This window comes from Lagopus muta, chromosome 10 (genome assembly GCF_023343835.1).
Source record: "Lagopus muta isolate bLagMut1 chromosome 10, bLagMut1 primary, whole genome shotgun sequence".
Classification (NCBI taxonomy): Eukaryota; Metazoa; Chordata; class Aves; order Galliformes; family Phasianidae; genus Lagopus; species Lagopus muta.
In genome coordinates, this window is record NC_064442.1 from 13,461,912 (window position 1) to 13,487,488 (window position 25,577).

General features: G+C 36.4%; 1 protein-coding gene across 1 annotated transcript in view; it reads left to right on the plus strand.

The window, feature by feature from the left end:
• Positions 1-25,577, plus strand: part of MINDY2 (MINDY lysine 48 deubiquitinase 2) — a 29,157-nt gene that overhangs the window by 764 nt on the left and 2,816 nt on the right. Inside the window, exons 2-7 of the mRNA XM_048956843.1 lie at positions 7,341-7,398; positions 8,509-8,573; positions 11,795-11,953; positions 13,319-13,421; positions 15,140-15,282; positions 24,483-24,656. Coding sequence (XP_048812800.1) covers positions 7,341-7,398; positions 8,509-8,573; positions 11,795-11,953; positions 13,319-13,421; positions 15,140-15,282; positions 24,483-24,656 — 702 coding nt within the window. The remainder of the gene's footprint in view (positions 1-7,340; positions 7,399-8,508; positions 8,574-11,794; positions 11,954-13,318; positions 13,422-15,139; positions 15,283-24,482; positions 24,657-25,577) is intronic.

Below are 25,577 nucleotides of genomic sequence, written 5' to 3' on the forward strand. Positions count from 1 at the left end.
GCTGCGGGGAGGGGGCTGGCTGCGGGGCGAGCCGCTGCTCTGTGCGTCGGTAGCGCTGGAAACTGAAGTGATGCTTTGGGAAGCTAGGTTAATATTTAAAGGAAAATACATGCGGGTTTTTGCAAAACGTGGATTTGCACAAATAACTTGCTGAGTAAGAGGGATCCGTCTGTGGAGTTGTGTGGCAGGGTGGTGATGAGTGAATCGAGCGGTGCTTTGGGGCCTGGGAGTTCCTATGGTCTGGTAGTCGTTGTGCATATGACTTCCTGGGGTCTTAGAGGAAATCCTGTGTAAATTCTAAATCTTTAAAAAAGAGAACTCGACTATGAGGTATATTATAGCTGTTGATGTTTATGTAAAAGAAGTACCATCAGATGTGTGCCTTACAAGACAAGGAAGTGGGGTCTCAAGAACTGTTGCTAATGCAACCCTGAAGAATTGGTGAGGTGATGAGACCTCAGAATAGGGAAACTTTGTGGGAGTATTTTGTTCTTGTAGAATCAAAGGAAAGGAAATGAGGTGTTGTAGTGGTTGGAGGCTTTTCACAGATATAGCAGGTAATATAGTATTTTCATTTTGACCTTTGTCCAATAAGAAAGCATTTTTTCACAGAGATAGTCTTTCAGAAGGTTAATGTTAGTTTGGGCTTTTTGTCTCTGTACGTTTTCCTGAGCAGAACAGCTTGTGGGTCAGGAGGAATGCTGTGGGTACGTAATGTAGCTATTAAGACCTTTCTGAGAGCAGTACAGGGGAGCTGTGGATGGCACAAAACTGTTGTCTTTTGCAAGTTTTGCCTACCTCAGGAGGATGGATAGATCTTTGTAGACTTCAGTATTTAGTATTTTCTTTGTACGTTTCCTCTTTAATGTACAGAGGTGAGTGCAGGGCCTTGAAGAACTGGTTCAGCATCATTCTTTGTGGTGGTGATGTTTTAGATGTGTTTGGTTCCAGGATTTACCTTTTTAAGTGTTCATTTAATGAAAGGACATAAATGGGACATCACTGTCCTTGTTATTTGCTCTTAATTTTTAAGAGGTTTTGTTCCTTAGTGTTCTTCCTTTCTTTCCATAAATATATAGTTACTTTCTTCTATTGCCTTCCATTCCAGAACTTTATCTGACATTCTGCTTTGATCAAATGCTATGTTAGCAAGAATGAATGTGCTATCAAAATTTGTAAGCGAAATGAAAAAGCCTCGTTGGAGTGCTCTTACATTTCTTGTTGCTGGGATTATAGAAGGGGTTTTCTATAATTCTGTTTATGTAAAACCTCAGCAGAATTTATATGACTTCCGAACAGCCAGGAAGTCACCATTGTAGGTAGAGCTGCCACTATATGACTATTTATGTGCTTTGGGATTTTCTGATTAGTTGGTTGTATATCACCCCTGCTTATAATTGGTTCCCTTATTTAGGGCCTCTCCAAATTGTCCTTTCTTTTCCCTAGTTTACAGTCAAGAACCATGCTGACATGGTTTGCGGAGGCAAGTTTTTTGACAGCTCACCTGTGCATCACTGTCAGTTGCCAGTTATACACCAAGGCTGACAATGGGCTTCCACATTGTTCTCGCTTCTCCTGAACCAAAATGGACACTAGATCGGGTCATGTAATCGTAAATTGGGAATGAGGGAGCAAACCAGGAGATAGAAATAGGCAAAGGCAGAGTAAGGTTACTAGAGCACGTGGCAGGTGAGAGGAGCCACTTGGCTGTGGGAAAAGACTGTAGTGAAAAGGAGGAGGGGAAATCAAGCTGGAATAGAGAATAGCAAGGTAGAGAGTTTCATCTTGGTGCTTCTTCCCTGTGTTTGCCACTAGCCTTCCTAATTCAACAGCTCCATCAGAATGGAGTTCTAGTATTTTCCTACAGGATGACTAAAAGTCTCATATGGCTTCAGATGATATGAGCGAGTGCTCAGAGCTGAAAAATATTATGATTACAGTACTAGTGCTTAGGTTTTTATGAATACTTCCAATAGAATGTCCAATTACGTGCTTTACTTATCCCAGAATGGGAGTGATAACTTTGAGATCCATCATTGTGTGTACTAGTTGTGCTTGTGCAGTAGTGAAATTTGCATTCGCATTGCTTGTGTTGAGCTGCACGTGGTCAATTTGTTTAGGACTGAAATTGGTATTTGTTTCTTAATAGTCTTAGCCATCATCATGGAAACATTTGTGCCTTAAAACTGTGAAATGCTTGGATATATTGAGAACTCACTTTTTCAGATGTTTCAGCTCAACAAAATTCAAGTTCTTACCTCTGCATGCTAACAGCTTTGTGATCTGCTGTTTATGTGTTCCATCTGCCCTCTGGAAGAGTTTTTTTTGTCTGTCTCTCTTACTGAGGGCTATAGGTAGTTTATTACTTTGCTTATCTCAATAACTGGATGTAGGAAGATCTCTTCTACTTGAAGTAAGTGTGTTGCACGTTCAAAGTAAATATTCCTAGTGAATTTGAAGATCTTTATCATTAAGTGAACAAAATTCTTAGCAACTACTCAACTGTAAAGTATCTTTGGGAGGTATTTTTGAAATTAGATTTAACATCCTCATTTCGTGATGTAAGTTTAAAGACTGCTTCAAAATAATTGTTTCCTTGAGTGTACAGCACCTGTATATTTTTACCTGTGAGATTTGACAGCGAGTTTTTGGAAATTCTGAAGTAGTAGCACGCATTGGGATTCTTCAGTAACCTTTTAATAGAACCAGATTTTTGAAACTAAACTTGTAAAATTGCTACCTGTCATATCCACTGCTTCCAAGGGAGTCTGGACATACAGCTCTGTGGTGTCAGATTGTGCAAGCTGTACTTCCAAATGTTAAAATTATGGAATCTTTTTTTTTCTCTCTGCAGACTGCTTGTGGAGCCCTTAGGAGATAGAGCTGAAGGGTTATTAATGAAATGTTACAGAGATGCTCTGAATCAAAAGTAACCAAAAGCAATATGATAGAAAGTTGGATAAGCAGCTGTTGTGCAAAGTAGTGTGGTAATAATATAGGCTTCTGCAATAGAAATGAAAATGGGAGTAGAATATTGAAATAAAAAGGGTTTTTGGTATAGAGCAGCTTTGAGTACCATCTTTCAGCTCACTTCAGTCTGCAGATTTGCAGTTTTTCTTCACGGCTCCAACTATGTGCTTCCAGTTTGCAGTGCAGAGCTTGCTTTTGTGGCATTTGTTAGGTGTAGTCCACTCGTTGCTTTCTGGTACCTTCTGAAATTGCATTAAACTGTGATTCTGTGTTCGTCTTAAGATCTACTGTGTGGTGATTTTCAGTTGCTAAAAGCTTAGTGAATGTGCAGTGTAATTCTGCTCTGTGTGCCTGAGGTGGGATGTGCACAGAAAATACTTACCTGAAACATCCAGAGAAAAGAGGACACATCATTTTGGAATATAAAATAAGCCTTAGGGAAAACATTTTAATACAAATAGAATTAATAGTATTATTACTGAAGCCTTGGAAAGCGAGTACATGTGGAATATCTTCTTGTTACAGGTTTTTGTGTAGGAAAATAGTTCTAGTAGTATACATCATTAAAGTATCTTTCAAAGTTATGCAGATCACAGTCTTACCAACAAAAGGAAGGTTTTGGGAATGATGTTCCCTACATGAACATAGTTCTTCTAAAATTTGGTAACTTAGAACTCTATGAACTGCCTCTTTAGATGACTAACAGTTATGTAAGTAAACGTTATATAACCACTTATGCTTAGATGTATCCAAACTGAGGTGCGGGAACAGGTAGAGTAAAAAAATTTCTTGCTGGAAATGTTCTGTTTGAGGTTCTCCTAAAATGGCCTGCTTTTCAGAGTAGCTCAGTGCAGTATGCTCCTGCTGATACCCATTTGGTTTGTTGGAGTCTGCAGTGGTAGTGCTTAGTTTGACGCCTGGCATTGGCCCCATCTGTGTGATCTGCTTTTTATTGAGCTGAACTTCCCGATGGCCACAATTTGCACAGATTGCTTGTATGAACTCAGCTTCCAAGGACAAGATGCCAGTGAGCTTCTGATGAGTGCTCAGCAGAGGCCTTGGCAGCTTTCCTCTCTGCATCTGTGAGATGAGCTGAGCTTACAAATCAGTGGCCCTATGATTGTGTTTTCTAGAGTAGGAAGACTGTTCTGGGGGACTGAAGAAAACCTGATTGGGGAGGAAGATACTCAAATTGTCAGGTGATAGCAAAAGCTGTCAGGCAATCATGATAAGTTTATGAAGCTTTCTCTGCAAGGCAAAAGGTGAGTGGTCCTGTGTGGAGCCAGGAGCTGGACTCAATCCTTTTGGGCCTCTTCCAACCCAGGATATTCTATGAGTCTGAGTGTTTGCAAGAAATATGAATCGTCTTTTGCTGGGGTGGGTTGAAGCTATGCTTACCTCTTCCCAAACACTGAATTTGCAGGAGTAGCAAATAAGTGCCTGGCTGCTTTCCTATTAACCTACTGTGGGGAATGTGGTTTAGTGAGGAGGATGGACCGGGTGATTTCCAAAGGTCCCTTCCAACTCCTGTGATTCTGTGTAACTATAACTAGGAACTGTAAGTAGAAATTTTTATGGTCCCTTTCTCTATACACAAACACAAATTTGTTAGGAAGTGTTAGTTTCAGTACAGGACTATGTTGCTTAATTTTTAAAGCCTTTTTGAAGAGCTTGGAGTATACAGTGGAGATTATCTAAAGGTACAATTTAGTTTTCCAGTCATTGTCTAATGCACAGAAGCTATATAGGCTTTGTCAAACTAACTCTTCAATATGAAAATTTATTTATCAACTGCTTTTTAATTACATACGTAACTCATCTGTACCTCACATAGTTGGGTAATGAAGATTTAGTTTCTTACTCTGAAGAAATGGAGCGAAAATAGAAAGAGAATTAGCTAGTGTTAGGAAGAAAGACAAGGAAACAGCAGTAGAAAAGTATGGGAAATGAGTGGGAGCTGAGGAAGTGCTTTTTTCCTACTCTAGCAATGACGCTTTGGGGCCTATTGGTAAATTTTCTGTCCTTCAGATTATTTTGTACAACACATTTATCTATTGTTGCTTTCTTCTACTAATAAATGCCTAGAGTGACTGGCTCTATGTGGTTTTTCTATTTCCATTGCAGTTTGGAGGTATCTTTTCCTTTTTCTTCTCTTTGATATGTTTCCTATAGCTTAAGAATGTTCAGTGAGGCACTGAGCAGCTGGCATTGTCACATTTTCTGTATATCAGATCAGTTCTGTTCCAAAGTACTTCTGACCATGTTGGAACCTCTTAGACCACTGTAGAGGTTTGATTGAGGTCCCATGAAATATGGCAGGTCTAAAACTATGCTGTGAAAGATTTGCTTAGATTTAATTAAGCAGTTAATGTTGGGATTTAGCTTGTTAAATCATCTGACCATGGGAAATTGTACAGACATGAGTAAAATTACTTTAATTTGGTTCTTCAGTAAAAAAGAAATTGCTGACCACTGCTGTTTGAGAGAAAATCAAGATTTATAAACTTATAATACAAATACCTCATTTAATGAATGAAGTATGAAACATGAATATATTTATGCCACAAATATATGGAACTTAACAGCAAACCGTGTAATGATGTTTTATAGTTGCTGTGGGTAATGGAGGTGTGCTTCTAGGTCCCTCAGAGCAGTGTGGAGCAGAAATCCCCAAGTTGATATCTGTGTTTAAAAAAAACCAGTCAAACAAAATGCTAACCTCAGTCCTGAAGAAATCATCACACTAATCCTACTAATAGCTGAGGTAGTGTGCTAGTTTTTCTTCATGTGGTGCAGATACAACTGTAGTTAATCGTAGCTGTAATTTTCACAGTCCTGGAACCATTTTGGGTGTAGGTGGTTCAAGTATTTCTGTTCTGGGCTGCTAGACATGCAGCAGTGAACCAGCCCAGCTCTATCTGGCTCCAGAGCATGCAGAGCTGATGGTTGCTCAGGCTTAAATGCTGCACTTCAGAACTGGGTGTGTAAGAATCAGCTTTTTAAATCTTTAATCCTCTTATCAACGTGGCACAATGTTTTCTGTTTATGTGAACACTCAAAATGAGTGTTATGAGCAGGTTCAAAGATTAGTTAAACTTTCCTATATTTGGGGAAGAGGTTAAGGCATTTTGTAAGTTACAGTCAGTTGTTTCTCATTTAAAAGATGTTTTTGAAAGTTTGTATGCCTATGAATGCATGACTGATTTTTCTTCTTGTTTAATTCATATCATCTTGAGTTTTTTTCAAATAGCAGAACTAATTAAGCCTTCTTTCTTGCGAAGTTATGGTTCACTAATTTCCTGCTTTACTAACAATTTATAACCCCCTAATCTTCAATTCCCTTGCCTTCTCTGTTTGTCCTTTCATTTCCTTTCTTCCCCAGATGCTTGCAAGTTCTATGCTTGGAGTTGAGGAATTTCTTTTTGAAAGAGCTCCTAGTACTTGAAATTCCAGATTTGCTTGACTTTCTGTAGTATGATGTAGAGGAGAAGATGAGAAGATGAAACACTGATGAATTAAATGGAAATAAATAAAAAACAACAAAACAACCCAAAACATCAGGACTGAAGACTCTAATGTTACTCCTGCAGATACTGATATACATAGCTTTGTGTGTTTTTGGGCTCTTATTGCAGGGAGATATCTAAATGGGGGTGAGCAACCAAAGCATTTAACCAGGATGCTGGATGGATGAGATGAGTATCTAAGAGGGTCTGAGCTGCTGCCACAGTGGTTAGTTCCAGCAAGTGATGGTGACAGGAATGGATCGGGGAGAATGGAAGGTTCAACTACCGAGCTGTGTGGTCTTGGTCTCCTCCGTATTGGAGTGAAATCAAACCCTTGATGTGTGAGCATGGGATGAAAGGCTGGGAGGTCATTTTCTCAAATCTGCATGAGCGTTGTCTTTCCTGTTCCAGCAACTGCTGCTGCTAGGTTCTCTGCAGCCTCTTGTCTGTTCATAGGAAACTTTCAAGTTAAGACCACTTAGGAGATATAAAGAAGTGACTTTCTTAACGAATTGTGATCACAGTTCTCTGTCTGTTCATCCTGGGTGCTTTAGCTGAGCTAGCACGAGTAGTACAGACTCCCATGAGGTCAGGGGGTTGCTGGTGGGAGGCTTTGGTGAGAGAAGGGAACGCCGTGCGCAGACCTGCAAGTGAAAGAAAGGGTTGTGTGTGTATGGTTCCTCCAAATACTCAAGTGTTGTCTTCTCTTTTCACAGCTGTTATTTAATGAAGTCCAAGTAGGCTAATGCTTTTAAAAATCAGTGAGCCAAATGTGATCAGAAAGCTTTGGGCTAAAAAGTCGTTCTTAAGTTCTACATTGCATTGTTTTGAAATCTTACAGGCAATGTACTTTTACTTTCACAGGTTAAACTGCCACCAATGATGGAAATCATAACGGCTGAACAGCTGATGGAATATTTAGGTTAGTGACCAGTGTTCACAATGGCTTTCTGTTGCATATTATGCTTATTAGTGAATATTAGGACTCTTACTTTTTTTACTGACTATTTTTACTCAGCTTTATTTGAATGTATATTTCAAGAAAACTACTTAGCTTAGTATGCCAACATGCTGGTAAATCTAAACTTAACCGTAGAGTGGAGTGAGTGAGGGAGTTGTGCCTTTAACTGTCAGCAGTAAGTTAATCCTTGGTAGTATGACCCAATTAAAATAACATGAAAAATGAATTTAGTTGTCATGGTGACTGGGTCTCTCCTTTGTGGGCATCATTCCATTACCAGATTCAGTCTGCAGCAAAGCTGCAACTGTTTCCATCTGACAAGTCTGTAACTTCAGCAGTCCACAGCGATCCAGGTGTTAAAAGTGCATTTGCCTTAGTTCTTAAGCTATATGCACCGCAGCTCTTTGTAACCTAACAAATGTAAAATGTTTGAGCTTAACATACTAACTGGGTTTGATTTTTTATTTATTTTTTTTTTTAAGCACTTTAAGCGACTTTTTTAAGTCGTATATTATTTTGTGGAATTATCTTAGTCGAATTTCAAAATCACTGTCTCAAATTCTTGAGGTTCCTGTTGAGTCAACATGTTTGATAATTCTTCCATAGCTGATTAATAACCTTCATGTTGTAGGCACAGGTGGAATACAAGCCTTTCACAGTCACTAGTGTATGGAAACATATGCCAAAATTTTTGTAGTGTTGGTCAGGATGAGTGCTTGTGTTTGTTAAATTTTATTATGCAATCCCACATCTTTCTGTGAATGGTTTGAATTTATATTTTTAACTTAAGGCGCAGAGGGAACGTAAATTTCTGAATAATCAGGAGACTGGGATGCTAGTCAAGTCATTACAGAATACTGTTTTAGTAATTGCACTTGTCATTGGAATTGTAATTGTCAATATGTGACCTTACTATTATTTTATATTTTTGTATTTTACTCTATGCTTATAATCCAGGCCATAAAACAGTGGCATCTCACTCAATGAAAAAAATACTTAGGATCAGTTAGCTTCAGTCATGAGTATTCACAGAAATCTTGAATAAGCTTGATTTTATTTTTCCCTTTTTAGGAGATTATATTCTTGATGCAAAACCCAAAGAGATATCTGAAATTCAGCGTCTAAATTATGAGCAGGTAAGAAGCTACTCCTAAAATACAACTGCTTGTGTCTGCATCTTTTTTTCTCACCTGAAGTTTATCAATTTGTTACAAACCATTGTTAGTACTTTTCCTATTCTATAGGCTTGGTGTGGAGTATTAGTTATAAGTATTTCCTATTAGTGAAGAAAAATTTGCAATCTCAACACACAAATTGTTGTGTTTTTTTTTTTTCTTGCGGTGTGTGTAATATAAGAATCTTGTTCCTTTGATGAAGAACAATATAGGAAAACACATGAAAGTGTGTAGCACTTGTGTGTAACTTTGGAATTTTCTGTTTTGCGTTCTTCAGCACGCTGCGTTCTGTGATCTCTGCTAGGCTGTAACTGAGGGTACAGACAAAACAAGAGACCTGCTTTTAAGCGGTGATGGAGAAACATGAGGTTGATCCAATTAATAAACAGCAATATTCTTCTCACTGCTGCCGATTTCTGTGAGCACAGGACGCAGGCTCTTGTCCACTGCTGGAAAATGCATAGCTAATGGTGCTGACTGTTGGAAAAAGTGTTTTGTAGCTGAGAGTCTGCTTTGTCAAGCATTGTCACTGTGCTCTATGTATTGGTTATGGTTTCCTTGGAAGTAAATTGGAGGCATTACTTTCGGAGCAACCTAAGTATCGTGGGGTAGTTAAAATTAAAATGAAGATTGAATGTATTGTTTTTGGAATCATACAATATATGCTTTGTATCAAGTGACATGAATTCTGCTTGTGATAACTGAATTAGCTATTTTTCTCTCCACAAAAGATTACATGTATTCCTGATAAAGATTATAGCAGTAACCAACTTCCAGGAGCTGAAGAAAATTATATATTAAAGAAAAATATATATGAAAGTACAACCTGTATGGCTTTCAGTTGCTCAAATAAATGAGTTTACTAAGTAAATGTCACAGATATGTTCAGTAAATGTGCAACTGTGCAATTTTAAAAAACAACCACTGTTCTAGGAGTGTTCCCATTCATATGTATTTTCTAGTTGCACAAGTCATGCTGCATAAGAGGAGAAAAAGAAACCAATTAGGCCGCAAGTCTTATGAAATTATTACGTTTTACAAGCACTGGAACTATGTCTTGGCATTAATCATAGTTCTGTGTTTATCGCATCGTAACAGGTAATATTCTTTACCCAAATGTAGTGTTTTTTTTCTTACAAGTTAAAAGAAATACAAGAAATTTTTTGGGATGCCTGGATTTGTAAGGCTAGATTTTAGGGTAATTTTAGCATAATGTTGTGATGCTTTTTTTTGTGTTGCAGCTGTGATTTGTCTTGCCAGTAACAGCGTACCTGAGAGTATTAGCTAAGTATTTAAATGAAAGATGGATCTTAAAAGCAGTAAAGCATCAAGTTTTAATGCTGCTCAATGAACTGGTGTTGTGTAGTTCTATCCTTACTTATTTGCATTTATTTATTAGAAATCTGTTACTTTGAAATGGTACAGTTCAGATTATAGTGAGAAATGTGTAGTTCTTCAGACAGCTTGATGTATTTTTGCTTTATTTATAAAGTAAACATTGCAAAATAAGTGCAACTAATTGCTGTGGATGTATGATCTGATGTGTGTGAATGACTGGTGCTGGTTTGCCATAGGCTCTTGCTGTTCTACAACAATCAGAATAATATTGTTTGTTACAAAACGCCTCTGATGGGATTTAGCACTTGATACCTGGTCTCTACTCATTAATCATGCTTCTAAAGTAAGATGTTTTTGTCTGCAGTTATAATAATACAAGCAACAGTGTAAGTCTGAGCCTGATCCTGAGAATTTCTTAGGAAACTTGCTATGTTCTAAATTTTGTGACATTGCAAAGTTCACAAAATGATGCAACAGGATGTACTCAAGTAGTCTGAGCTGCTGCCTTCCTGGTAATAGAAAGTTCACACAGCAGTGCTTCAGGCAGCAGGTCTGTCTGATTCATAGGAAACTCTCCAAATGTGGATGCTGTATGCTTGTTGTTTTTTAAAAACTTAAGGAATTTTCAGGAGTTGCATCTAAAATATTACTTGGGAACCAATTTGTTCTACTGTATTTTTGGTAAAAACAAAACAAAACAAAACAAAAAACACAAAAAACAAAAACCAACCAAACATTAAAACTTGCATACCAGCAAGAGTAGCTTAATTCCTCCAGCTGAGGAATTGGTGAGTGCTGAGGTTGGCAAGTGTGGGATTTCTGCTTTGTGCTGTAATGAAGCCATGCTGCTGTGTGTGCAATGTGCAGAGATCTGTAGGCAGCGGTGTTTGACGTGTGTCTGCTTACAGCTTTCATGCACGCCTTTGGTTTTAAGATTCCATCATCTAAGGAGGAACGACTGAAACTTTTTCAAGAATAACCAACTTTCATCTTTCTGATAAATGCAGATCTGTTAAAATTGGATTATTTAGAGCTGCTGATGGCAGTTAATCTATTAGTGTTGTATGCTTTAATTGGTATGTTCCTTAGAATACCAAGTCACAAGATGCACAGGCAGTCTTCTTAGATTTTGGACAAATAGTGAGGTCTGCCATACACTGCCAATTACATTCTCCTCAATTAATTTGTCCATTAACGTGCTGCAGAAAGGAGTGTTCAGATTAATGTATTGGTTATGTTATTGTGTAATAGACTCCATTTTTTTTGTAGTCAGCAAGTACTTTCCAAGTGATAAAATGTCATCTCTCCATACCCTGATTACAGTGTTAGCCTACCAAGCTCTTTAATACTTCTTTCATAACCTGTCCTGTGTACTCAGTTATACACATACATTTTTCTTCCCTTCATGACTACATTCTACATTAACTGTGCTTCTTTTTGTTAACTGTCTTATAAAGGAATATAACACAAAGGAAACTCCATAATAATAATTGAGTTGACTCTGTGAAACTTTAGTCTTCATTTTCTTTTCAGTCTCTTCTTCTGCATTTTGTTGTGCTCTTTTTTAAAACATTGTTGCAATTCTGAATTCCTCTTAAGCAACAAAATGTTGCAAAACCAAGCAAACAAAAATTGCTCTGTTCCTCTGAATCTTCTGCAAGCACCTCATGTACTTTCTGATATTCTGATATTACTTTCAGTGGCACAAGTAATACAAATATGCATTGAAGTGTTTCTCTAGCAAATTTCCCCTTTTCTAATTTTTTTTTTAGCAATATTGACTTAATGCATAATCACCAAGTGTACAAAGCTCTATTTGGTGTTTCTTTTCTTTCTGCTGTCAGAATATGAGCGATGCAATGGCGATTCTGCATAAGTTACAGACAGGTCTGGATGTCAATGTGAAGTTTACAGGTGTACGAGTGTTTGAATACACACCGGAATGCATAGTGTTTGACCTTCTTGACATCCCTTTGTATCACGGATGGTTAGTGGATCCCCAGGTAACTTCTTCTTTTTTCCTCCCATAATCAAACAGAAGTTATTTGCGTTTTATTTGGGGGAGGGAAGATGTTGCAGCATTTTCACTGGAGGCAATAATAATGAATATGGTAATTGATGTTTTAAAATCTGTTCAGAAAAAAAATGACTTCTCAGAGGAGTAAGTAGATGGTGGCTGTTTTGTTTTGTTTTGGTTTGGTTTTTTTGTTTTTGTTTTTAGTACAGCAACTTTGTATAGGTTCAAAATGTGCTACACTGAAATGCATTGTACTCATTGCATCCTTCTGAAGGATGAAGGGAATTGCCCTGGGGTGTGCCACTCAAATGCTTTTGGAAGCTCATGAAAGAACACCTGAAAGGAAAGCAAGATTTCTTCCCTGTTTTCTTTTCTTGATTTACATCTACTGGTAATGCAGTTTTTGAGAACTGAGGTCATTAAAACCAGTTAGGGGCAGCTACATCTTAAAGACTTATTTTTCATGGTATTGAGGTGTTGTTTAACTAAGCAGTGAAATGATACTATTTGCATGAGGTGAAAGATAAAACTGAGGTGTTTGCCTGGAATAAGGTGCCTCAGTTTTCTTTTCCTGTTTGTTTGGGTTTTTTCCCCCTTCGTGCCTTCTTCTTGAAAGCTGCTGTTCTCTGATCTGTCCTGATCCTTCTTTGCTGGAAAGTAACTTCCTCTTAATTTAGAGTAGAAGTGCAAATAAAGAAGAGGTGAGTGTAGGTAAATGGGCTGTGTCCAGGGCTGCCTGGTATTGGTATATTCTGCATGACTTATACCTTAGTTGATCATATATCATAGCTGTAGTCCTAAAACACAGAGTAGTTTTGGAATTTCTTTAAATTGTGGATTAAGAACTTTAATGGTGTTTTATGTTAAGATCCATTGGGATGCCTAAAAGATGGCTGCTTTTTAAGAAAATCTTATATATTCATTGAGTTTGTTCTTGTGTGGCATTGTTTCTAATGAAGTATGATGCAAAGAGAACAACATTGATGTGTATCAAGTGTATTCAGTGATATTTACCTTAGTCTCTAGGGGTTCTGTAATTTGAGCACTAAGCATCAGGAAGGAGAAGTAACTGAGAGAGAACGTTCCTATTACAAATGGCACCCCATACTCTTCTCTTTCCTGCTTACCAACAGCTTTTGATGCTGGGCTTTATTTTCTGGATTCTAAATGGTATCTGAGGTTGGAAAATATTTAACAGCCTTGGCTAAAGCTTTTTGGTCTAGTGTTGTTAGGGGGTTAACATCCTCCGTTGTTTGAGACCGTTTCTCACAAGATATTACTCTCAGCTTGCAGTTTTGTTCTTTACAAGAATAAGTTCTCTTGTTTTTTATGCTGTTTCCTCCTGTTCCAGGTTGCTGACATAGTAAAAGCAGTTGGTAACTGCAGTTACAATCAGCTCGTGGAGAAGATAATTTCTTGTAAGCAGTCTGACAACAGTGAACTGGTTAGTGAAGGTGGGTAACTTTTTTTCTGTCATCTGATTATCCACTATATCTAAACTTCATTTCATATTGTGTGTGTGGTTCCTGGTATGCTGTGATACAGGTGTGGTGAGCTGCTTGGTGTCTGCTGGGTAAGCAGACAGCACAGTGCTTGTCTCAATGTCTGTGATGGAATTTCTGAAACGACAGTCAACCTCATTCTCTTGAGCTGTGAATTATACCTTTAAAAAATAGAGGTAGCTTCCTTTTATGAAAAGGTATTATGAATAGCATCAGATTTTACCTTAGCTACGTATTATCTCCTACATGATAAAGAAGATCTCAGTGATACTTGACATGGATATAGCATTTCTAAACATGTACTGGTACTTTACAGTAATAAGGCTTTGGAACTTTCAAATCATTTTCTCCTTCTGAATGTGTTCTGTTAGATGTGTGGTAATAAGTAGGGAGGAGATTGGGGAAGATAGTATTATTGTTCTGTTCAGATTAATGTGTAAGCAAAATGATTGGAGATATTTACAAATCAAAGAGGAAATTTCCTTCTGTTTTGTTACTTTATAGTTAAAGGATGCAGGACATGATTTTTTTGAGCAATTCTCTGCTTGTTTGGCATGTGATCCAAATGACAGCTCTTGCAGTATTTTCTTTTGGCTGCTTTTACAGCTGTTAGTTGCACAGCAGTGAATGCAGTCTCAACATTCAGAGCCTGCTTGCTTATCTAGTGCAGAGAGTGAGCAGTCCTACAGCACTGTACAACTGCACTGTACAAAAAGCAACCCTTTCAACCTCTCACTTTTGGTCTTGTTTTTGTTTTGTTTTCATATTTCTTGACAGCAGACCCATATATATATATATATATATTTTTTTTTTTCAAACAAGTCTCTTCCGGTCTGACTGGTTTATAGTTAAGGAGGCATTTTGGCAGATGTTAAGAACTGATAAATCTTAAATATTGGTGAATGAGATCTGAAGTGGTGCCTTGGTCTGAAGTTCTTAAAAATCTTTGCATGGCTTAGAAGGACAGGAGGCTTGGTAGTTGAGTATGTACAGGTGAGCATAAAAAGAGTTTGATATTTTGACATTCTACGTCTGGTCTCTTTCACTAACAGTTTTCATTAAGAATTTTGATACAGCCTAGAATGCATTCTCCTATCTTTGAGAAGTTTGGTACTAAATGGCAATAGCTTCCTTCCATGCTTCCATTCCACATCTGTTTCTCTGATTTCTCATGTTTGGTTCTTTCTCTGTTGCTATGTAATTTCTGCCTGTACTTGAGAAGAAAGGAGATGTGGATTACTGAAACTTGCTAGGGTAAATGTGGTATTTTGTTTTACTTTTTAAGCCATTGTTTTCAGTCAACCTGTTACATCAACCTCCCATCCTTATTTTGTAATCGCATTTAACGATCGCTTGTGAGGAATAAATTAGATGATGTTTTGCATGTTAACAGCATGGTGTTGTGATGAATATCTCCTTAAGTCCTGTTTTAATGAAGAGTAAGTAAAATACTTTAGCAAGTGAGCTTTAAAAGTGGAGTTTGTTTTTAACTCAGTTTTAGTTAGACAATACAATGAGAAACAAATTTGTAAGGCTTTTTCTTTCTTTGCTGTAATGACACATTAAAAATATTTTTCTTGCTTGGCATAAACTGGAGTAAGAGGACTGTCAGGTTTCTGTATTTTTGGGAATATGTAATAGGCACACAAAAGTATGTATTGCTTTTATAGGATTTGTAGCTGAGCAATTCCTAAATAATACGGCTACGCAGCTGACGTACCATGGGCTGTGCGAGTTGACTTCAGCTGTCCAGGAAGGAGAGCTCTGCGTGTTCTTCAGGAACAACCATTTTAGCACCATGACCAAATATAAGGTATATTCCACATTCTTATTGGTTTTTGTATTTTATGGTTTATGTTCACATTTTAAAGCGAAGCTTTTTTTTTCTTGTCGTGAAATACAAGTAAATTCCAATTTGTTATTATTGTAAGTATGGGTTGTGGTGAACATAAGATCTGTAGCAAATACCACGTATGTTTTATTGATTAGCGTGTCAGAGTCTACAATCATTTTAAACCTTATTGTAGGTCTCCCTTAATGTTCAGCTTCTTCCCTGTTTTAACTCCCTTTGTAATTGTGTGGAATGATGTAAACTTCTTATGTGGTTTAAATTTATTTGCATTACGTAATTGGCAAGGATAAAGTTAATGGATTTGTTTAATTTCTTGTTTCTGAAGACAAAAAATTTTGTTTCCTGTTTGGACCGGAAGGTGGATAGCTCTATAGGTATCCTAGTGTTCAAAATACCAAATATCTGGAGAAGTTCAGATGAACTGCAGTATTGGTTCCCTTAGTTAGGAATGCAATTAAATCTGAAACAGGACCAACGCAAAATGGTGTGAATTGTGAAAGGAGTATTGCAGAGTGCTGAAAGCAGGTGGCTGCGTGGTGCATGTTTCTCACACTCCTTCCATGGGCCAGAAAATCTGCCTGGGCGAGTTACCATGGGCAAATTCTTAATGGCTTTGTTCTGACCGAACTTTGTTGTAAAGTGGTAGTTTATTTCTCTGTATGAGTGTTAGGCAGAAAAGGCCTCAGTCAAATTGCATCCTAAGGTTTAATCAATCTCTTCTCACTGAACAATTCAAATATTCTGAGGTAGAATTAGTTAGGTTTACAGTACCAAATAACGTGTAGGTTGGACATTTCTCTCGAACATAAATATAATTAGTTCTTACCTTTTTTATAGAACTGTTGAAATTACTTAGTAACAGTTAATGGAAATATAAAATTAATTCCATGATGTTTGCACTTGTATGTAATGCTAATAACTGGAGGGAAAAATGTTTTAGAGACCACTTTTTTAAACTACCTATTATTTTGTAACATCACATATCTCATACGTGAAGTGTGCTTTTCCATTTGTCAGTACCGGCCCTTTTTTTTCTCCCCCATCTGTTAACCTTGACTGTCATATTCTTATCCTTAGCATTTTGAATAATTATTTTATTCAGAGCTTTAGCTCGGTTTATGTCTGATGAAGAATGGATTAACTCCACAAGGAGGTAACACAGTTGGTTTGCTAATAACTGCTTAGAGTGTGTCTGTGGTTTGAGGCAGTTATATTTTTAAAGTAATAAGACTGGGAAAATTATCTTTCTTCTCTTCCTTCCCCGCCACCCCATTTGAAGAATGCTTGAGGCATTGTTGTATTGCTTCTCTTTATTTTCTAAATCTACTTTTTGGAATAGTTGCTAGTAGTTTTATTATGTGAGGCCATATGTCATTTCTATATTTGCTTTCTTGATGGAAAAAATGACAGGTTTTGTGTTTTTTTTTTTCATAAGAGGAAAAGACTAAATAGAAGTAGAAATGTAAATAGAAGTACAGGTGTACTTTATGGCTCTAGATAGGACGTAGAAGTGCAGGAAACTTTTTTCTAATTTGGAGAATATTCTGGATAAATTATTTTAATCTTGGAAATTGTAACACTTCACTGCTGTGCTGTAATTGCAAATTTAAAATACTAAAGTATTGTTTATATTAAGTAAGGTCAGTGGATCACTTCAATCTTGTGAATTATGAGTACAGAGTTTTCTGTAGAGGATGGACTGCTTGTCTTCTGCTGCACCCGGTATGTAGACAAAGGTCAAAATTTGGCTGTAGTTAGTACTTCATCACCTTCATACTTGTAACTGCTTGCTTTTGTTGAGATATTTTTACTTAAAGAAGTAAAATATGACAGTTCATGCGCTCTGTTCTTAAGTAATATTGTTAATACAGAACAGCTTAAGACAACGAGTAGAAGTTTGTCTGAACTTTAGCTGTAAAAACTAAACCCAGGTCCTACAAAGTACAGTTGTTTGAAGATGAGTGTTATTTTTTAGTTCTACAATTTAGCATCTTAGAAGCAGTAAAGTCATTGGTTTTGTCTTGTCCTTTCTGAGAAATTTTAGGCCTCTGAAATTAGAAATTTTGTAATATGGGTCAGAAGTGTTTCATAATCGTTATTATGACCTCACTTGCAGTCAGTGTTCATTTTCCTTCTGTATCTGTTGCACTGTATGTAACTGCATATCAGATATCAGGAAACTATTAAGAAAGACAAGTTCTTCATTAATCTAAAAAAGTTTAAAAGTTAGCAGTATCCTTTCCTTTGTTTTGTAGTTATTTGCAGTTGCTATATTGAGTATGTGTTCTTGATTAACTAGGAAGTCAGAAACAGACTTGGGCTTTTAGCCAAGATTAGCTATCTGAAGACTTTGGATCATAGGATGCTCATGAGTGCTAGGTGCAGTGTTCTCTGGGCTGAGATTTATCTTTATCTATTTTTCTTTACACTTTGCTTTTAGTAGATTGATAGCTCTGCAAGTTTTAATGGGGTTTCTTTTGTTTCAGTTTCTGGCATTTTCAGCAGTAGCTGGGTAAAGGTGAGAAGTCCATTAATCAGGAAAAGAAAAAATGCAACATATGCCAGAAAAGACAAAGGAGTAAAACTTCTGAGAACAAATCAGTTTCATTCTGATTTGTGTTGTTATCACATAGATGATAATGACAGCGATTGAGAAATTTGTATTCTATCTGGGGCTGCGTTCAGTACGTTTTTTTTTTTTTCAGTTGCATTAGTGTTCTCCACATCTGATCTAGTGAGCTTGCTTTAGAGGTAATTGATGTTTTCTGTCTTACATTTATTATCACTAAGTGCATATTGTAAGGTAATTTCCTAATAAGGAATTATTTTGTGGATGTTTTAATGCAGAAATGGGAGAGTTGGAAACTGCTGACATCCCTAGCTTGTATAATCTGAACATCTATGTTCAGTACAAAGAGTTTATGGCATTTATTGTTCTGTGATGCGTTGTCAATTTAAGAACAGATTTACTAATGCTGGCAATACTTTACCCAGTAATTCTGAGTTTAGAGTGGCATTGCGGTGTCAGATCAAAGATCTTCATCTTATTCTTGGATTACTTATTTTGGAGAGCTGTGTTACTGAAATGACTTAGGGGAAATATGAAGAAACATCCCAGTGCTCTCAATTCCTGCCTTTATTATTATTATTATATATATTTTATGTTACAAGATACTGGATATTGGCAAGAACTCCTTGGAGCTACTGGACATACTAGTGCCCAACTAGTATGGTTGTTAGGCCAGCTAATACACATTGTTTTATAATCTCCTTATTTTTCATCCAGTGTTCCTATCAGCAGCAACATTTTTGCATGTGTAGTGAAGGAATTCATTGCATGTAAGGAAGGGGAAGGGAGTGACTCCTTGCTGCCTGGCTTTCCTTTTAATTTTTTTATTTTATTTTATTTTTTTCCAGCTACTAAGCTCACAGTAGCAGCATGGGTTCCAAATCCGTTTTTTTTTTTTTTCTTATTACTGTGAAGTACTTCTTGCAACATCAGAAATACAGTTGCTGTTATTAACATAAAGCAACATTCGGAATGATTCTGAATGCCTGGTGTAGATGGGTGTAGTGTCAGTGTTGTTACGTACTGTAGGCAAAAGCTCATTAATGCTCTGCTTTTCAGTCTGTACAGTGTGATTCTCTGCTAGATATGGGGATAAAGACAGTAATTTGGGCTCTCAGGTAGGCAACAGGAGGTGACTAGTTGTATTAGAATGCTTTTTAAAAGATCTGTTGTGTTAAGAAGAATACTTGACTTGCAGACAAGAAGAGAAGCAAAATAGAATGGTTATCTAGTTTGGTCTGTTACTGAATTCAAAAACATTTGTTAGTGTTTTGAAATATTCCTGTTCAGTGTAATATATATAGGCAGCTCTAAAATGTTCACCTGCAGGCAGATAATTACTGAGTGGTTTTTACTTACCTTTCTTTTCATTCCTTATTCAGGGAGTAAGTGCTAAATGGAAAGAACTCATTTAACAATAATTCTTTTTTTTTTTTTTTTTTTTTTTTTTTTTAATTTTGGAAGTTAATGTGAATAATTTTGAAGAAATAATCTTCCTCTAAGGCTTCAATTCTCTTAAAAAGCTGCTGAGGTGACATTACAGTGTAACTGAAGATTCACTGAATGCATTTTAGAACACAGTGTCAGTCCATTTCTTCAGCTTTAGTTTATTTATTATAGTGTTGGATAATTATAATTTTACTTTTCCAAAAAGTGAATAAAAATTGCATAATGCAATATGAAATTGTCATCCTTAATTTGGAAAGGTTTTGGTATTGAGATGATGTCAATAGGAAGATTTGGCATATTTTTTAAAGTTTGTTTCATATAAAATGAAAGCAAATGTGGCAGTTCTAATATGTTTGCTGTCAAAGTATGGTGGATGTTTGTTATTGGCACTTCAGTTATCACATACTTAATCCCTTTTGCTGTTTGTCCATTTCCCAAGTAATCACTTAACCTACTTCCTATCAATTTAATTGCATATTAATAGTCTTAGCTCTTGTGATTATACAGTAATCACTTTCAACAATTAAAGATGTGATTTTTTTTGCCTTTGCTTTTCATTGCACAGATAATAAATACATCAAATGATAATTCCCTAGATCAAGAAAAAACAGGACTGTAAAGAGGGAATCAGTTTGGTAAGAATATCTTAGTTCAGTTGGAACTCTTCTCCCACTGATGTGACTATTATACAATCTGTCTGTTTTCTTTACTGAAAAGTGACAAGAAGTTTGCCTGTTTGGATTGTCAAGTATGTATGTTGCAGTGATGCTCTCTAGGCTTATAAATGTTGGATTTCTGTTTCAGAACTCAAGGTGGGCTTCTGTTCAAGTACTAGATATATTTCATGCCAATAACTTCACTTTTTCCCTGTGAAAAAGGCATGAGTTTGGGATGCTAGGGGCAATATAGCTTTTTCAAAACAGGTTTTAACATTCTGTCCCTTTCATGGTAAGTGTTCAGATTTTATTCTGAGTAACCATTCTTTTTTACGCAGTTTGAATCAATTGGTGTTTATTACAAAAATAAAAAAGAGAAAGAAAGTAACAGTTACAATATTCAGATAGATTATTCTCAAAAAAAAAACAACCAACCCATGCATACAGATGAACATAAAACATCTTTGTAAAAATCAAAGGTTCTGATCCAGAAGTCCGAGAGAACACTTACACAGCCCTTAAGGATAACGCCCAAAATGCTTGTCGTGCCTGTATGAAGCTGATGCACTTTGGCTTTCGTTTTCAGCTTTCTAAACCACTGAAAACATGGTAATTGGCCTCAGAGGTAATTTAAAAGCATTCATCTCAATCACTTTTTTAGATCATGAAATTAACCTAGAAAATGATGTTTCACAACAACCAGTGACACCTGCAGCCTACATATGTAAGCCTTTCAAATACCTTTTTTCTTTTTTTTTTTGTGCACACCAGAAGATTGATAGAGACATACAGGAGTGTAATCTTTTTATCCTTCGCTTTATTTAAGCCTTTTACATGTGAAACTATAAAATCTGGGCATTGGTCTACAATACGTGGGTCTCGATTCTTAGGTTAGATAGTTTAATTGTCAGTAATGTTAGTGTAGGCAAAGCTTACCTGAACAGTTATGCATTTGAGACTTTCTTTTATTTCTTGTTGACAGTGGTTGTTAGTACGGACTAACCTCCTTGGGGACAGTATTAGTCCATAAGATTGTTTATAAACAATCACCTGTGATTTAGGTGAAAAAACACCTAAAAGTAATAGTACTTTAGAGGTAAGCAATTAAATACATTTCTACCTTCATAAAACTCTTAGCTCATAAACCATATTGTTTTCTTGGCATGGTGTACTTGACAAGCATACTTGAGTATGTTCACAAGCTGAATTGAATGACCTCAGAGTGCAGATCATTCTGTTGATTTTACAGGCTAGAAAACAAATAATCAGGACCATGATCTATTAGGTAGGAAACATTGTTTTGTACCTTTGTTTGTTTGTTTGAGCCTCTTTCCTAACTTTTAAGTTCATTGTAAATGCTTCTAGCTAATGATTCTTATTGATCCTCTGACTGTGCTCCCTTTTTCTCTTTTCCTCCTTGTATTTGTATTGAGTAGAGCTCAGAAAAGCACAGAAATCTTGTTCAGTGAACAAGTGTAGTGTAAAACAATTGGACACAAACTTGGTGTTGTTGGTTGCATGAAACTTGGTGGTGTTATGTTGGTTGCATGTTCCTGTCTTGTAGCCATTTTATTCTCTATGCACTTCCCAAGGCTGAGGAAGAGCTATGCAGTCAGACTGATCTCATCCATCATCTAGTAAGTGCTGGAAAATGGTGACTGGTTCCTGACACCGTGCATGTCCGTACGTAGCACAGCTGAAATGTACAGGCAGTATAACAGTCTATGACTAAACATATTTTCCTGCATCACAGATGCCCTCAGTGGACTTGCTGATGAAGCATTTAGGATTGGGAAGGAAACGCACATGGCATTAAAACAGTGCCTGTAGCAAGTCTGTAGACATGCTTATTATGAATAGAAAGAGCACAAAAATCAAGTTCTGTGAAGACTGATTTTCTTTAGAAACAAGTGGCTGTATTGCAGCTAGTGCACAAAGAACTGACTTATTTCTTGTGTAAAACTGGAAGTTCTCCAGTTGTCATCAGAAGTGATGTGAATGTGAGCAGTAACAGGGCCAGCCTTGGGAAGCTGGATTTTTTTTTTTTTTAATGTCATTAAAAATGATCCTAATATGAAGTACAGATCAGAAATGGGGAAGGAGTTGATCTCTGATCTGTGCTTTCCATTGTTTTCATTCAGATGACGGGATGAGGTATTCTGTCTCCTCACAAGTATGAGGGAGTCTGTGTGTTGGTGGACATCCTTTTGGTAGTGTAAAGCAGCATGTTTTTGAATAATGCAGTTAGTATTGGAATTGTAATGGTTTTGTTCTTAGGTAGCATGGTGATATGTAATAAGCTGATTGGCTTTCATTGAAGAGCTGTGTGAAATCTTTTTTTTTTTCAATTTATTCCTAAGATATAATAGTTTTTAAATCAGTGTTCAGTTTGAGTTTTGCAGCTGAGGAAGACTTAGAAGGTAAGGCTATTAAAATTTGTTTCAGATTAAAGTAGTTTTCTATTCAAAGCTTCAAGGTATTTTTAAATAATGTAGTAGATTTTAATTCCATGAAGGCAACAATACATTTTAATATTAGTTTTTGAAAAATTCAGCTTTCATGATCTCCCAACTCCTTATTGTAAGTCTTAACGTTTTCCAATTTCAGTATGATTAAAAAACAGTTTATGAACTGTTTAAACATTCATTCAAAGTATATGGTGTTTTAAAGGAAAAGTTGATCTATTTTTTTCTTCTGTTTTTGTTAGAATCAATTTACTGATAAAAATAAACATTAAAGACTCAAATACACTTATCTTAGATTCTGTCATCTTTATTTTCTTACTTTTATGCACTTCATACATTGAATGCTGTGAAATAGGTGTTCTGTGCGAACTGGAAGTGGTGTGAAATAGTTTTCTTCAATTTCTTCGGATGATGTTAAACATCAGGAAGCAAATTTGTGTTGGCTTCAAAGGGAAAGATGATTTAATGGATCGTGCTGTGTGATCAGAATTGCTACTGACAGTTTTATCTGTAAGCCTACCTGTGCTTTCCAAAACTTTAGAATATCCATATATGCTCATGTATCTATATATGCTATATCATATAGTATTCCAAAACTTGAACATATCTCATAGTGCCCTTTGTGGTGGTTTTTTTTTGTTTAATCTGCTCTGTCGGGCCTTCTGTGTAAGCATGTCTTGTGGCATTAGGTAATAATACTAAAACAGATGCTGTGTGTGGGGTTTCAAACCATGTGTTTGTTGTGTAGCACCCTTCAGCTACAGAAGAGATGGCTGTAAGCTTGAAGAGTCTTACTGGGGCTGGAGATGTTTATCTCAGATCCAGTTTTTCTTGTGTCCTGGCAGAACTCAGTGGGATAGTTCTGTTCTCGTTGAACAGAGGTGGTGATTTCATTTTTCACCTTTCTTGCTTCGGTACGTTTTTAACATGATCTTTAATCTACTCTGTGTGGTGCTGTAGTACAGACAGCAAACTTACATGCATGTCACAATAAAGTGTTTGTTTTTTTTTTTTTTTACAGCTAGAATACTGCAATTAGCTATATTTACTTGAATATTTTAGGTAATGTTAATGGAAACTTTGATCTTCATGTGTGCTGTATACTCAGTAATAAAAATCTTGCATTGACATGTAGCTTTAGAAGCATTAGGATTAGATTCAAATCCAACTAAATTGAATTTTAACTTGTTTTTTTTTTTTTTCATGCTGCTTTGCTGTCCCTCAAACATGCCACAATATCTCAAAATGTGCTTTTGAAATTCCTATCTGATTTCAGAACTCTCCCATTCTTTCAACCTGAGCTTGTATTTCATCCTTTGCTTCAACTTCTGGATTTGTTAGTATTGCCTCTCACTTCCAGACCAGCCCATTTTATAATTTCAGACTTTGAAACTAATAGAGAAATTTCACTTTGTGGAACTGTGAAAAGGATAAAATCCAACAAAAGCAGTTGTTGATGACAAATGATAGCAAGAATCGTTTTTTTTCCCCCAATTGAACTATACCCCAGCTTGCATTTAAAAAAGCAAAACAAAAATCATCGTAAGACACAATTAAATTTTGAGATAAAGCCATTTTGAGCCAATGCCTCTTGGATTATTTGGAAAGATCACCTTTGTCTCCAGATCTCGCCTTTCAAATTTAACTTGATTTGTCCTGGGACAATCAACATTGTCAATCTCAAGTCCTATTTCTCAGATGTGTTTCCAAGGAGTTGACAAGGGTTATGTTTGCTTCTTTACATTAAATTTCAATATTCAGTATAAATTAATGTAATAGCAGAAAAAAATGTAAGATATGTAATACAGAAATTAAATATGGTTGCTATTTTAGCAATGAATACTAGTATCTAGTCTCTTAATGCTATATATGGAGCCATTTAAATTTATATTTCACTGAAAAAAATCAAAATTAATGTTCTACTGGAATGAAACAGTTATAATTAGCAAAAATTATTAGCTGATTTATCACACTGAAAAGTCATTTCTGTAGGTTTACACGTTTTCCCATCTTTCTGCGTAGGGTCAACTTTACCTGCTGGTAACAGACCAAGGTTTTCTTACAGAAGAGAAAGTTGTCTGGGAGAGCTTGCACAATGTGGATGGTGATGGAAATTTCTGTGACTCCGAGTTCCACCTACGGCCTCCTTCAGACCCTGAATCTGTCTACAGAGGGCAGCAGGATCAAATAGATCAAGTACTGGATTTGTGCCTCTCTACTGTATTTTTCTGTTTTCTTCTGATTATACATAGCAAATACCATGTATTTCTAGCCATACATGTTATGAACCTATGAACTAGAAAAGAATGCCTTATACACCCACAGTGAGGTTCTCAAAAGTGCTGCTTTGTAGTACTCTCATGACTTCAGGGGAGAGGAGGACTGGGACCAACCATGAATAGTTTGGAAAACCTGCTTTTAATCTTTGAGAATCCCTTTCTTCAAACAACTTTGAGTAGAAATGTCACATCTACCTTAAGTATGGAAACAGGAGAAGTATTGAAACTATAAGCCTGTCTAATAAATTCATTTCAGTACGTTGTCATAAGTGAACTTTGTGTTGTGATGCCTGCTTTGCTGAATGTAGGTCAGAGCTATAGCAGGTTGCATATGGTGATCATTGTTCTTTTTTAACAAGTAGTAGTTTGTGGAAGTCCTGTCTGAGACGAGACCTATTTGTGCTAACACATTAATGCATAGCAAGAGCACTTGTAAATCTTATATTCTAAATAAGGAAAATGAATTCATAATCCCTGTTATTTTTATCAAATACTTTAAAATGGATGTGAATAAGCAAATGCTTTTGAAAAGACTCCAACACTGTACATCTTTTTGTGGAATAAATCTAGTAGAGGTAACAGGGCTGGTAGTATCTTGAGTAGTCAGTGCTGTCTGTCTGTTTGAACACATCAAAAAGATTTTTGATTATTTTCTTCTTGGTTTAGGAATCAGTGTTTCTTATTGATTCTCACTCAACACTGTTCAGTCCAATGGGGACAGATGATGTATTGATCACAAATCACAGAGTTCTTATTTGTAATTTGCTCTATCTGTGACAGCATTCAAATCACTACTTCTACCTAGAACTAGCATGAGCTAAACACTGTCCTTTTACTG